This window comes from Paroedura picta, chromosome 3, assembly GCF_049243985.1.
Source record: "Paroedura picta isolate Pp20150507F chromosome 3, Ppicta_v3.0, whole genome shotgun sequence".
In the NCBI taxonomy this organism is placed as follows: Eukaryota; Metazoa; Chordata; class Lepidosauria; order Squamata; family Gekkonidae; genus Paroedura; species Paroedura picta.
In genome coordinates this window covers 16,531,097-16,544,877 of record NC_135371.1, presented here as the reverse complement: position 1 = coordinate 16,544,877, position 13,781 = coordinate 16,531,097, and the positions used below count along the sequence as shown (strand labels likewise).

Genomic DNA, 13,781 nt, shown 5'->3' with positions numbered 1-13,781 from the left:
GTATTTTTCAAATGTAACCGCAACATTGATATAGCACTTTCTATGTTCAAAGTACTTCATACACATTATCTTCTTGTATTTCTGCTACAGTCCTATGAGGTAGGCAAGTATTAGCCTACATTTGCAGATGGAGAGAGCTGAAGCTCTAACTTGCCTGATTTTGTGAACTTCTGGCTGAGGCAAGATCTGAAATGACCGTGTTGCCGATCTCTGCTTATTCTCCGAGTCACCAAGAGAGTATTAGCTTCTTAAAACTGAAGATGAGGAATCAGCTTGGAACCTTTTGAATGTAAAGCCAAAGGTCATCATGAACACAGAACCACCTCCTTAACAATTTTCAAACAAAATGGCTCTCTTTTTTACACTAAGCATATGAATTAGCTAAAAGATCAAAGCTCTTCTAACTTTTTAAAAAATTTCCTTAAAACACACAGGCACACTGTTGTACAATAATTTCATAAAGAGAGCTTAACTTTCAGGGGGGAAAACATTTGCCAATTACTTTTAATGGGTTCAGGTTAAGTGATAGAAACTGTTCCGTTTGTACATTGGGTTTTTGTGTATTTTTGTTCTTTAGCTGTCTTGCTCAAAGGAAGAGAAGAAGCACCAGCTATGGCCAAACAAAGGCAAGTTAACACAAGGGAAACAAAAAGTAAGTTTATGAGGAATAATGCTGAAAACCTTTGGAAAAACAATTAGGAAAATAAATTATTTGAACGTATCAGAAACAGAAACCAGCCATTAGTATGGATAACTGGGGGGAGGGGGAGATAACAGATATGGAGGAGAAATCTATCAATGATTTCTAGTCAAAGTACATGGAACTCCTCATCTAGACAGTTATTAATCTCTGAATAGCAGTGCTAGGAGACAACATCTGGTGCAAGGTCTTGCCCTCCTGGTCCTGTTTGTTATTCCTCCAATGCAGCCTTTCTCACCTTTTTTACACCTGAGAAACCCCTGAAACATTCTTCAAGGGCTTCAAGAAACCCCTGAAGTGTCATGATCATGTAGAATTTAGTTGGGAAGCATAACTGTGTACATGCCCAATGTACATGCCCCTTCTCATCCCCTCCAGGCCTATTGGTCATTTGGGAGGGAAGGTGGGTTAACATGACCATATATGGTTATATAGAATCATAGAGTTGGAAGGGACCTCTTGGGTCATCTAGTCCAACCCCCTGCACTATGCAGGACACACACAACCCTATCGCTCACCCACTGTAACCTGCCACCCCCTTGAACCTTCACAGAATCAGCCTCTCTGTCAAATAGCTATCCGGCTTAAGTTTTAAAATTTCCAAAGATGGAGAACCCACCACCTCCCGAGGAAGCCTGTTCCCCTGAGGAACCGCTCTAACTGTCAGGAACTTCTTCCAGATGTTTACAAATGAATTAAGGTAAAGGTATCTCCTGTGCAAGCACCGAGTCATGTCTGACCCTTGGGGTGATGCCCTCTAGCGTTTTCATGGCAGACTCAATACGGGGTGGTTTGCCAGTGCCTTCCCCAGTCATTACCGTTTACCCCCCAGCAAGCTGGGTACTCATTTTACCAACCTCGGAAGGATGGAAGGCTGAGTCAACCTTGAGCCGGCTGCTGGGATCGAACTCCCAGCCTCATGGGCAAAGCTTTCAGACGGCTGCCTTACCACTCTGCGCCACAAGAGGCTCTTAGAAATGAATTAACTCCCACCTATTCAGGAAACCAGGGCAGTCAAGAAACCCCATTCACAAACCCTGGTTGAGAAAGTCTGCTCCAGTGGGACTGATTGGTCTCTATATGAGACAGGATGCTGGACGTGAAGCTCAGCACCTCTTATGAGGACAAATCTGACTCCATTCTTTGTGTCTCAAGATCCAGAATGCCAAGCCATTCTACTGTTGCTGGAGGACTGAAAGTTACCTTCCAAATACTTTTTTCCTTGAGCTACCACCAAAACAATTTATACCTCAGGTCATTCCTTCTTCCCAAGACCAGTAATGGTGTTTACAGCACCATCTATGGGTGTTTTGGCTGCAAGCACTAAATTCTGAAAAGGAGATAAATGTTTCTACATACCCAGGAATAAATACCCCCCAGGATACTCCATCTCCCTGAGCACTGTCCATTGTGTATTAAAGAAGGTAAATAAATTTGTCAAATTTTACACATTTGCTGTGGGAAACATTAACATAACACTGGTGTTTGTTGGAATATGCAAGATCTGTAGTGTGCACGGTGGAACAGAATACGAGGAATGTCCTATAGGGGGCATTGGAGGAGATGTGCAGTTAGCATATTTAGGTCAGGAACTTCCTGATATTTTTCAGATTATCTCCTCTGTGTCCTGATTGGCTGTATTGCAGACTTCTTGCCCCTTTGAGCATACTTCCTCCCTGTTTATTAATTAATTTATTATTATATTTATATACCACCCTCCCCAGAAGCTCAGGGCGGTTTGACTTCAGATGAAGAAGTACAGACATGTGGAAGCCACCATACAACTTTGCAACACATTAGTGAGATGAGACTGTTTGTGGTTGCAGCAATTTCCAGTGAAACCACCTCTCGAGGAGAGCTGAGACAATATGGCAAAAATAGCCTCCTTTGTGAGACTTACAGGGCAACCATATGCGGAGCTGCTCAGTCAAAGCCTGGTTTAGCACACCCAGTACAGCACAGATTCAAGCAGCCACCCACGCGCTTGCCTGCATGGTGGAACTGAGCCACATGCTACGATTAAAAAACAGGAAACTTATTGGAGGCAGTGTAAACTGGACTAACAGAAGGAGGAGAAAGCCACAACGGTTGAGAATATCAGCTCACTTGCTGCTTCCTGTTAGGGCGAAGTGGCCATTTAACTCAAGACTGGACGACTAGCAGAGGAAATCAATAGTGGCAGCTGTCGTGTGTGAACCGCTGCAGGACGCTTTGGTACGGAGAGATTCCCGTGTCCTACGTCTGAAGATGCAAGCCACAGTTACTGGCAAAACATCAGGGCTAAAACTACCAGACTAGGACCACATAGGCCAGAAAACCCACAACAGCCAGTTGACTCTGGCCGTGAGAGCCGTCAGCAATTAATTGGACGAAACATATTTAGATGGAAGATCATTACTCCATTGAAGTCCAGTATTATTCAATTTGCCAGACAGCAGTTCCCCAAAGTCACAAGTAAAGTCCTTGCCCCAGCTTTGTTTGTGCTACCTGAAATACACCTTAAAACAGAGCAATTGGGGTGACCTGGCAGCCTTGTACACTGGACAGATTCTGTCTCTCCTTTGTTACAATTTTGGAATCGTCCACTTTTTTCGTGCAGCCTTGTGCATAGGGGCTGCCTGTTCTGGGTTGGGAAATACCTAGAGACTTCGAGGGTGCAGCCAGGAATGGGTGGGATGTGTAGCAGGGAGGGACCTCAGTGGAGCATAACGCTATGGAGTCCACCCTTCAAAGCAGCCATTCTCTCCAGGGAAACTGATCTCTTGTCACCTGGAGATGAGCTGTAAAGCCAGGAGATACTCATCAGGAAGCTGGCATCCCTACTCATGAGTATACAGTGCATGGTCCCCTTTCCCCCACTGGAAACTCCCACAGAGCTGGAGGAAACCACAAAGGGCCATCGCGGCCAGCCCCCTTTCTAGGGGACTTAAAAATCGTATCCTTATCCAATCTCCTAAAAACTTCCAACGAAGGACAGTCCACCACCCTCTGAGGCAGCGCATTCCATCTACAAACAGCCCTCACCGTCAGAAAATGCTTCCTAATTTTTACGTTGAACCCATCCCTCCTAGTCCTTGTTTCTAAAGCTGCAGTAAACAAGATGGCCCCTTCTTCAACAGGTTTACCCTTTACGTATTTAAACACAGCTCTCACACCACCCCTTGCCCTCCTCCTGCAAGCTGCACAATGGGATCAGCCGTTCTGAGTAGCCCCTTCCCACTTTTTCAGGCACACAGACGACCTCCAGGCTCCCCTATGCCTCTCGCCATTCAGCAAGCCTCTGCTTTCTTGCAATCCTGCCCATGCTTTGCACGGGCATCCCAAAGGCAATTTAAATAGCCGCCCTTTCCAGTGCTTGAGAAGCCAGCTAGCCAATCGTCTTCCTGAACCCGCCTTCTCATGGGAAGCAAAGGATCCTGGGAGTTGCAGTCTTTTGCATGCACGGAGGTTATTTTGCCTCCATCTAGTGGTAGCCCTTGGAAGAAACCGGAAAGGTGGCTGGGGAAGGGACCTACTTTGCGGGGGCTTCGCGGGTGCAGCTGCTGGGGGATCTCATCGCTTTGCTCTCCGCCCCCATGGCTGGTTCGCTGAGATTGCTTAGTCCCCTTCTGGGTGGGAGATTCGCGGCTGCAACGAAGCCCCTTTACTCCAGTGGGTAGGTACAAAGCCTGAAAGGGTCAGCCTTCAAGGTCCGACGGGGACTACGTGGTGGGAAAAGGGAAAGAGGCTTAGGGTCTTTTTTTAAAAAGTGCTTCTCTTCCCGCCGTGGAGGGAGATCACAGTAGATCTGTTTGTTTATTTAGATGTTTATACCGCCCTTCCATAGGGCTCTGGGAGATTTACACGCTGGCACACCCCTTCATCTCCACCTCGCGGTCGGGGCTTCTGTCCCTTTTAATAGCTTCATATCAGGAAGGAGTTCAGTTGCCCAGACTCATCCCTTGATTACGGCTTAATTGCATTCATTGCATTTGAGAGCCGGCGTGGTGTGGTGGTGAAGTGCAGTGGCCTCTAATCTGGAGCGCTGGGTTTGATTCCCCATTCGTCCACATGACCTTGGGCTAGTCACAGTTCTCCCAGAACTGTTCTTGCAGAGCTCTCGGCCTCAAACTACCTCACAGGATGCCTGTTGTTGGGAGAGGAAGGGAAAGTATTTAATCATGGAACCATGTCAAACATAGAAGAAGAAGAGCTGGTTTTGTGTACCTCGTTTATTACCTGAAGGTGTCTCAAAGCGACTTCCCATCACTTTCTCTTCTCTCCACAACAAACATCCTGTGAGGTAGGTGAGGCTGAGAGAACTCAGGAGAGAAACTGGCTGGCCCAAGGTCACCCAATTGGATGCAAGTTGAGAATGAGAGGGGAATCAAACCCCATTGCCCAGATTCGAGGCCACCATTTTTAACTACTATGCCAAGCTGGCTCTCAAATATTGAGTTGCTTTTGTCCAGTTATTTGGTGCAGAATGCACCCTGCACATGTTTGGAGGCAGTCTCTCAATTTATTGCCATTTATTTATGATAATAAGATGTGGAACGGTGTAGGATAGTCCAATCTTGTCAGATCTCAGGAGCGAAGTTGGGTCAGATCTTGGAAGGAAACTTTGCAGAGGAAGGCAGTGTCCAACCCCTCAGCTTAACCACTTGTCTTAAAAACCCTCTGAGATCAACATAAGTCAGCTACAACTTGACGGTACTTTCCAAATCTTGCACTTCTATTTTGAAATAAAAACCTAAGGTGTCTAACAAATACAAACCAGTGAAAGCAAGCCAATGTCCTTCTCTTGCCAGCAGAAAAGATGGCTGCTGATGGAGTTGGGTGCATGTGTGTATCTTTATGTGTTGATTTTCAGTTAGGCAGATTGCTGGAAGGAACCTTCTTCTCCCTCCTACTCTGTTCACATCTTTAAGGCCCGTCTGGGGCACTGACTGTAAGCCGAACCCTGGTCAGATTAAGAAGAAGAGTTGGTTTTTATACCCTGCTTTTCACTGCCCGAAGGAGTCTCAAAGCAGCTTACAATCATCTTCTCTTCCTCTCTCCACAACAGACACCCTTGCGAGGTAGGTGGGGCTGAGAGAGCTCTGACAGGACTGCTCTGTGAGAACAGCTTGAGGCAAGGAGTGGCCACCAGAGAATCTTGGGTTTTCAAGTGAGAGGATGTTAATACTGGGGTAGTGTTCAGCCATGACTTGGCCCATGAAATTGTGCTGGGTCTGAATTTGTGAAGTAACAGGACCGTGGCTCTGAAAAGGTATCACCAATTTCCACCCATCTTGCATGAGGAAGCTGGGATTTTAGGTCAGAAAACATCGTTCGCAGTGAGACTTTCAGGACTCATACCAATAACGTTTAGTATTTCTGTGTTAAGTACGCAATTTCTACAGTGTTCATAATCATACAGAGCGAAATGGGCATTTTCAGTTCCACTCAGAGTCTAACTGTACACTACATAAGCCTTGTGTTTCCGCCATCCTGTATTCACTCAGGCATGTTCCATGCTTGAAACACATTTCTCAAGCTTGTGAGGGTCGGGTTTGGATTTGAACCATGGCTGTAGGCAAAGGAGGATCAATCCTTGCTATTTTCATTATTTGAAAAGACTTGCTTAGGGAGCAGTTATTTGTCCAGTTTGGCAACTGATATGCACTGCGTGGTTACATTTGAATTACCTCAAGCAGCAAATGGCTCCAGGACCATTTCTGGTCAGAAAAAAGGTACGAGGGGAAGGCATAAGTCTCCTTTCCCCACCTGCCTGGGAATAAACTTGGCCCATGAAATTGTGCTGGGTCTGAATCTGTGAAGTAACAGGACTGTGGCTCTGAAAAGGTATCACCAATTTCCAGCCATCTTACGTGAGGAAGCTGGGATTTTAGGTCAGAAAACATCGTTCGCAGTGAGACTTTCAGGACTCATACCAATAACGTTTAGTATTTCTGTATTCCCACCTGCCTGGGAATAAAGTTCCAAAAACAGAGCTTTCAAGCACCTCTAATCAACAGGAGACAAGGATCTATGTACTGTACAGTTGGGCCCTCATATTTAACATCACCTTCTTGTATTCCTGACAGTTAAAGGCTGAGGTATTACCACACTCTGCCCCAGCCCCTATTCTTTTTCTGTAGGTGCTTTACACATGAAGGTGGGAATCTTTTTATTGTGATTTTCAATTACTTCATCCTTCCAAACACAGTATTCCTGAAAATGGCTGTGTGTGTGTGTTTGTATGTGTATGTGTGTATGTATACATTGAACATGAGTCAGCAATGTGACTCAGTGGCTAAAAAGGCAAATGGGATTTTGGGCTGTATCAAACGGAGTATCGTGTCCAGATCATGGGTGGTGATGGTACCACTTTACTCTGCTCTGGTTTGGCCTCACTTGGAGTAGTGTGTTCAGTTTTGGTCACCCCAATTGAAGAGGGATGTTGACAAAGTAGGATGTGTCCAGAGGAGGGCAACAAAGATGGTGAGGGGTTTGGAGACCAAGAGGTATGAAGAAAGGTTGGGGGAGCTTGTTCTGTTTAGCCTAGAGAAGAGACAACTGAGAGGGGATCTGATAACCATCTTCAAGTATTTAAAAGGGTGCCATATAGAGGATGGAGGAGAATTGTTCTCTCTTGCCTGAGAGGGACAGACCAGAACAAATGGGATGAAATTAATTCAAAAGAAATTCCATCAAAACATCCGGAAGAAGTTCCTAACAGTTAGAGCGGTTCCTCAGTGGAACAGGCTTCCTCGGGAGGTGGTGGGTTCTCCATCTTTGGAAATTTTTAAACAGAGCCATCTGACGGAGAGGCTGATTCTGTGAAAGCAAAGTGGTGGCAGGTTACAGTAGATGAGCGATTGGGATGTGAGTGTCCTGCATGGTGCAGGGGGTTGGGCTAGATGACCCATGAGGTCCCTTCCAACTCTATTATTCTATTCTATGATTCTATGTGTCTGACGTAACATAAATCTAGCCTGTGATATTCTCTCTTGATGACAGGCAGCCTCAGCGAGGCCACCGCCTCACGCCTTCTGACGATGAGCTATACCAGAAGACGACCATCAGTCGCTTGGAAAAAGAATCCGAGGACATCATGTTTATTGAAGGTTACACTAACCGGAGCTTCACCATCAATGGCAACAGGGTGATCGGGCCTTGTGCTGTCTTGCCACGAGCCATCCTCCAGTGGAACGTGAGTACATACGAGTTTCAGCCTTCGAGGGGTCTTGCACCTGGGGACCCTGTGGTCAAAGCTTGGTTTGCCCCTGAAGTGGCAGAATGTTTAGGGTGGACTGTGCCACTTCATCCCGCAGGTGCATGATCACACTGAGGAACGCTTCCCCATGTTAAGAACTCCCTGAAAGGAGAAAAACAGTATGGGGTGGGGGTGCGGTGCTTTTATCTCAGTCGTGCTGCTTTTGAGTTTAAATTGGGTTCTGAATGAGTGGCAACATTCAAAGCCCAAATCTGTCACCTGTAGTCTGAAGCAGCAGAGAGCCCCAACTTCTCCCTTTCTCCTGCATGTGCCAACCAGCCCTGTCTTGTGCCCTGGTCTAGACAGGAGAAATGGCAGACACTTTGCTAACTACCCTCCTCTCCCCATCCCAAGTCACAGTTTGCTATACAGGTGGCGAAGGCTGAGGGGAAGAAGGAAGGCCTTGTCAGATATGGAAGGGAGATGGGAACAGGCATGGAGTACCTACAGCCTATTTTCTTGAGAAAGAATTGGTTTGAGGCAGACTGGTGCCGGGGGTGACAAAAACAGAGCCACTGTGCAGCTTTAAATGATGATGATGATGAGGAGGAGGAGGAGGAGAAGGAGAGTTGGTTTTTATATGCTGATTTTCTCTATCCAAAGGAGTCTCAAAGTGGCTTACAATGGCCTTCCCTTTCCTCTCCCCACAACAGAAACCCAGTGAGGGAGGTGAGGCTGAGAGAGCCCTGATATTCCTGCTCGGTCAGAACAGCTTTATCAGTGCGGTGGCGAGCCCAAGGTCACCCAGCTGGCTGCATGTGGGGGAGCGCAGAATCGAACCCGACATGCCAGATTAGAAGTCCACGCTCCTAACTACTACACCAAACTGGCTCCTATATGTTTATTAGCTGTGCTGAGAAAATGGCTGCCTATAAATTGCATAATAGTGCTTTAGCATTTTTATTTCTTTGTTTTGGGAACACATACCCCGCTTTTCTGCCCCCAAAAAGTGTTTATGACAGCTTACTGAAGGAATTAACACATGCAATTAAAACCACGAGAACACAATATGAAACCAGATGAGTTGCCTGCTTTTTAAAGGTATATGTTTTATTTCATAGTGGCATAAATTGGAGTCTTAAAACCGGGCTCTCAAGCTCTGTGCTGCCGTAGGACTGTTACCTGCAGTCGTTTGGGAATGGCTAGACAAGTAGTTGCTGGGCTGGGGGTGCTTTATTAAGGAGCCGGACATCTTGCTGGAGGCCAACTAGATGAATCACTGGGCTTTTCATGACCCTCCTTTCAGTTTTGGTTTCATGGGATTCCCCTGGCCACTCTCCTCTGTTTATCCCAGGTTGGCACGCACAAGGACATCACAGCTGAGAGTCTCACGCTATTCCGCCTGCTGGAACCCAGGATAGGTATGTGTGCTGATCCTGTATGGCTTCCTCGCATGATGGTGGGCTCATGGGAGTGGCATGCAGCTGCCTCTGCTGCAAGGCTAGGAATGCATGAGGTTTGCCAGCCAGTATCTTACCTGGACTAACGCAAGGCCTCGATCTAGATAGTGCCTAAAAATTAGTGCTGTTGAACACGTTTCCTTCAGTGAGAAGGTAGAAGAGTTTATTTCTTTCTTATCTTTGCTACCCGGCCTTTCTCTACAGACTCAGGGAAGGTTACATCAACCACATGACACAAGACAAAAACTAGAAAAAGTACAAAAATATAGTCTGCATTACATTAAAATCTTAACAGCTACAACAATTCTGCCCTTCCAGGCCTGTGGGACTTTTTAGATAAAAGCAGCTTCTGGGAGAACCTGAATTATCCTGGGAAAGCAGTGCTGGAAGAGATGGCATTTTATCCCTTCCTCCATGCCCCATTCCCGATCTAAGTGATCCTAAGCAGGTTTATTCAGAATCCTTCTTAAGTATATTAAATGGGGCTCCTTTTCAGGAAAGTGTAGTTAAGATTGCACTGTCAGTCCCTTAGAGCTAGAATACGTATGTGAAACCATGACATTGGATTTGATGGGGAAGATGGCAGGAGAGTAGATGGGGAAGATGGCAGGAGAGTTAGTATGAAAGGAGCAGGAAGCAATTATCACCCCACTCATGTTACCTTTTCCTAGAGCAGGGGTAGTCAAACTGCGGCCCTCCAGATGTCCATGGACTACAATTCCCAGGAGCCTTCCGGACATGAGCATGCACACGTGCAGCTGCTTTGAACAAAAATGGAGTGAAAAGTGCAAGGGAGAACCCGTGATGGATCTTCCAGTATTTTGTCCACTTTTATTGAGTCTGCCATGAAAACGCTGGAGGGCATCACCCCAAAGGTCAGACATGACTCGGTGCTTGCACAGGGGATACCTTTACCTTTACCATCAAACTCTACATTTACTGGTATCAAAACTAGTCAGACTTCTGCCGCACGATGCAGTTCTGCCTTGGGGGGTCCCCCAAATGCAGACAAATGGAGAAGCAGTGATAGGCTAATATAATTTCATTGAATTGAGTTACTTAGTGGAAAATTTGGACGTTCAAGGTACATTTGTGGTTCTTCCTTGAGCAAAAGATCATACCTGTATGAAGTCCCCCTTTTGAGAGCGGCCCATCCTTACTTGGAGAAGAGTATACAGGCTGTGGGGGAAGGGGGCATAAACAGGGTGCTGTATGTGTGTGCTTTTCATGGAAAACGTCACGGGCACAAGTGCTGAAGCCCAGTTCCCTGGACACCCCACCCCACCCCACCCTTCTGGCTTTCAGTGATCTCCGGTAACTTAGCTGCTTTTTGCTTTTTTTGCAAACTTTAAAGTTTATTTGATCCTGAATTCCAACCTTGCAACTGAGTATAAAAAACATATTAACCAACTAACACGTTTATCTGCAGCCACCATGTACCCAGCTTAGTGATGCTGTTACCTTTAAAAAAGGTCTTATGGAACATTTGTTGGGATTAATCTCTCTTGTCCATTCCGTCCCCCCCCCCCCCCCCCCCGGGCATCTTTTCTAAACTGAAAAATCCCAGACTCTCCAGCCTTTCCTCATAGGGAGGAAACACACTTATCATCTTGGTTGCCCTCCTCTGGACATTTTCTGGTTCAGCGATGGGCTTTTTTGAGATGCAGGGACCAGACTGGCATCTCAAAAAAGCCCATCGCTGAACCAGAAAATGTCCAGAGGAGGGCAACCAAGATGAGGCTGCACCACAGATCTACGGCTCGCGTGGCAGACAGCACGGTGACTGTGGTGCTTAAGCTGGAGTGATGCCGTCTGATTACCTTCCTCCGTTGTCTGCCCACAGAAATTGTTGTGCTGGGGACCGGAAGCAAGCTGGAAAGGGTGGATCCGGCTGTCTTGAAGTTAATGCGGCAGTGCGGGCTTGCTGTAGAAGTACAAGACACGGTAAGGGATGCGGAGGGCTCTGGCGTGGGGTGGCCCTCTGCTGTAGGAATGAGTTCATAGAATCATAGAGTTGGAAGGGGCCATACAGGCCATCTAGTCCAACCCCCTGCTCAACGCAGGATCAGCCCTAAGCATCCTAAAGCTTCCAAGAAAAGTGTGTATCCAACCTTTGCTTGAAGACTGCCAGTGAGGGGGAGCTCACCACCAGTTCAGAGACATTTGACAAAGACTGGAGATGCTGTATATACACAACCTGTGGGGACCAGTCATTGGTTGCATGCCCAGGTTTCTAGCCCTCATTGTTGGGGTGCATGCAGGGGGGAGAGGACTGTAGCCCCATCTCCTTTCTAAGTGTATATCGGTGCCCTGGCAACAGGGATAATCATCTTCTCAAGCTGCATCAGTAAACCTCTTGCTCCACCTTCTTTGGGAAACGGAAAGGTGGGGAGAAATGAGGGCATTCTTCAGGGTTTGCACATTTGAGCCCTTCCGTTTCTCTTGCTCAGAGGTGCTTACTCTCTGGAGCTTGCTTTGCCTCCAGTTTCCCGACACGCCTCATTCCTTTGCCTGCTTGATTTCTCAGCCCAATGCCTGCGCAACCTTCAACTTCTTGACAAGTGAGCGGCGGGTGGCAGCTGCTGGCCTCATCCCACCTCCGGATACTGGGGCAGCATGGTGATGCAGCAGTTCGCTGAGACTGTGGGGTAAGACCGTGGGGAGGAAAAGACGCTGGAACGACAGAGGAAAGGGGGTCCCCCGCTCCTTCTGGTTTTCTGCTGCAATCTTAACTACCTGGCTGGGGCCCCCTCTTGCTGGAGGCTGTCAAGTGAGAGAACTGTGCCGTGCATTTTTCTAGCCTTCAGTGAAGTGCGTGACGTTAGTATATTGGTGCATAAAGTGCACAGGCTGGAGTGAAGCAGATGCAGAATAAACTTGAGGCCACATAACTAAGCCTTCTTGGTGTCTGTGTGTGTGTGTGTGTGTGTGTGTATGGGGGGCTTGTTAGTACGAAAGGAGCAGGAGGCAATTATCACCCCACTCGTGTTACCTTTTCCTAGAGCTTGAACACTTTGCTGAGAAAGAACAGGCATCTTGCATCGGGCTGCTTAGTTCTGAAACGGATCACCCAAGAACTGTTTGCTTTATGAAGCACTTGGCTTGGATGCCACCTAGAATCCCTGCAGGTGCAAAGAAAGGGGGTGGGTGTTTTTCTCTCTCTCCCCTCCCCCTGCTTTTCTTGGAGCAGCATTTCAGGAGGAGATTTAGGGCATTGGTGGAAATAACATCCCCCCCCCCTTGCGCCTCTGTAACCCAAGCCCTGGAGACATCAGTTGAGAGCCAGCATGATGCAGTGGTTAAGGGCAGCGGCCCCTAATCTGGTGAACTGGGTTTGATTCCCCACTCCTCCTCCACATGCAGCCAGCTGGGTGCCATTGGGCCAGTCACAGTTCTCTCAGAGCTGTCTGATTGAGCAAAAATATCAGGGCTCTCTCAGCCTCACCTCCCTCACAGGGTGTCTGTTGTGGGGAGAGGAAAGGGAAGGCGACTGTAAGCTGCTTTGAGCCTCCTTTGGGTAGAGAAAAGCGGCATATAAGAACCAATTCTTTTTCTGCCCATCATCTAATTACACAATTAAAGGTAAAGGTATCCCATGTGCAAGCACCGAGTCATGTCTGACCCTTGGGGTGACGCCCTCTAGCGTTTTCTTGGCGACTCAATACGGGGTGGTTTGCAAGTGCCTTCCCCAGTCATGACCGTTTACCCCCCAGCAAGCTGGGGTACTCATTTTACCGATCTCGGAAGGATGGAAGGCTGAGTCAATCTAGAGCCGGCTGCTGGGATCAAACTCCCAACCCCATGGGCAGACAGCTTCAGACAGCATTTCTGCCGCTTGCCACTCTGCACCACAATTAGTTACACAATTAGTTCAATTTAAAATCGGGGCTTGGTTAACTGAATCATCAGCAAACCTCTTGTCCTCCAGTCACTTTTCAAGCAAGCTGCATGCGTCTAGAACACCAGCTCAAAAGCTGCGAGTCCCATCAAAAGGAGAAGCTGCACCCTACTTCACGCTATCATGGAGCAGTCAGTATTGTCTGTTCTGATTGACAGCAACTCTCCAAGGTCTCTGGCATAGGCCTTTCACATCACCTGCTTTATTAGGGGCTCCTTCTTACTTCCACCTGCCCAAGAGCTGCTCCTCTCCAGTCTACCCCACCCTCAAGCTCCTACGTGCTTCATCAGATTGCAGCTGGCACCTGCAATTCAGGAAACCTGAAGAATGCCTTAAATATATGCTATATTATCGACACAATTCTCGCCTTAGGACTACCAAAGAACAGGTGACACTTAAAAGGGATGAGTGAAATTAAACTTGCTTGCTTTCACCAAAGGAAATGTAATCTGAGCCTTGAGGAGGTATGTTCTAAATTAACTGCTTTAAGATCAAGGCTTCTCCTGCCAGAAATAACAAGGGCTGTATGTTTCGAGAGGATTC

At 47.2% G+C, this 13,781-nt stretch overlaps 1 protein-coding gene across 1 annotated transcript; it reads left to right on the top strand.

Annotated features, from left to right (window-relative positions):
* The first annotated feature begins 4,169 nt into the window (after nucleotides 1–4,169).
* On the top strand, nucleotides 4,170–12,231 carry NDUFAF3 (NADH:ubiquinone oxidoreductase complex assembly factor 3). The gene is made up of 5 exons (XM_077324928.1): nucleotides 4,170–4,355; nucleotides 7,685–7,877; nucleotides 9,235–9,301; nucleotides 11,184–11,284; nucleotides 11,868–12,231. The coding sequence occupies exons 1-5, from the start codon at nucleotides 4,276–4,278 to the stop codon at nucleotides 11,961–11,963; spliced, it is 537 nt and encodes a 178-aa protein (XP_077181043.1). The 5' UTR covers nucleotides 4,170–4,275; the 3' UTR covers nucleotides 11,964–12,231.
* The last annotated feature ends 1,550 nt before the right edge of the window (nucleotides 12,232–13,781 follow it).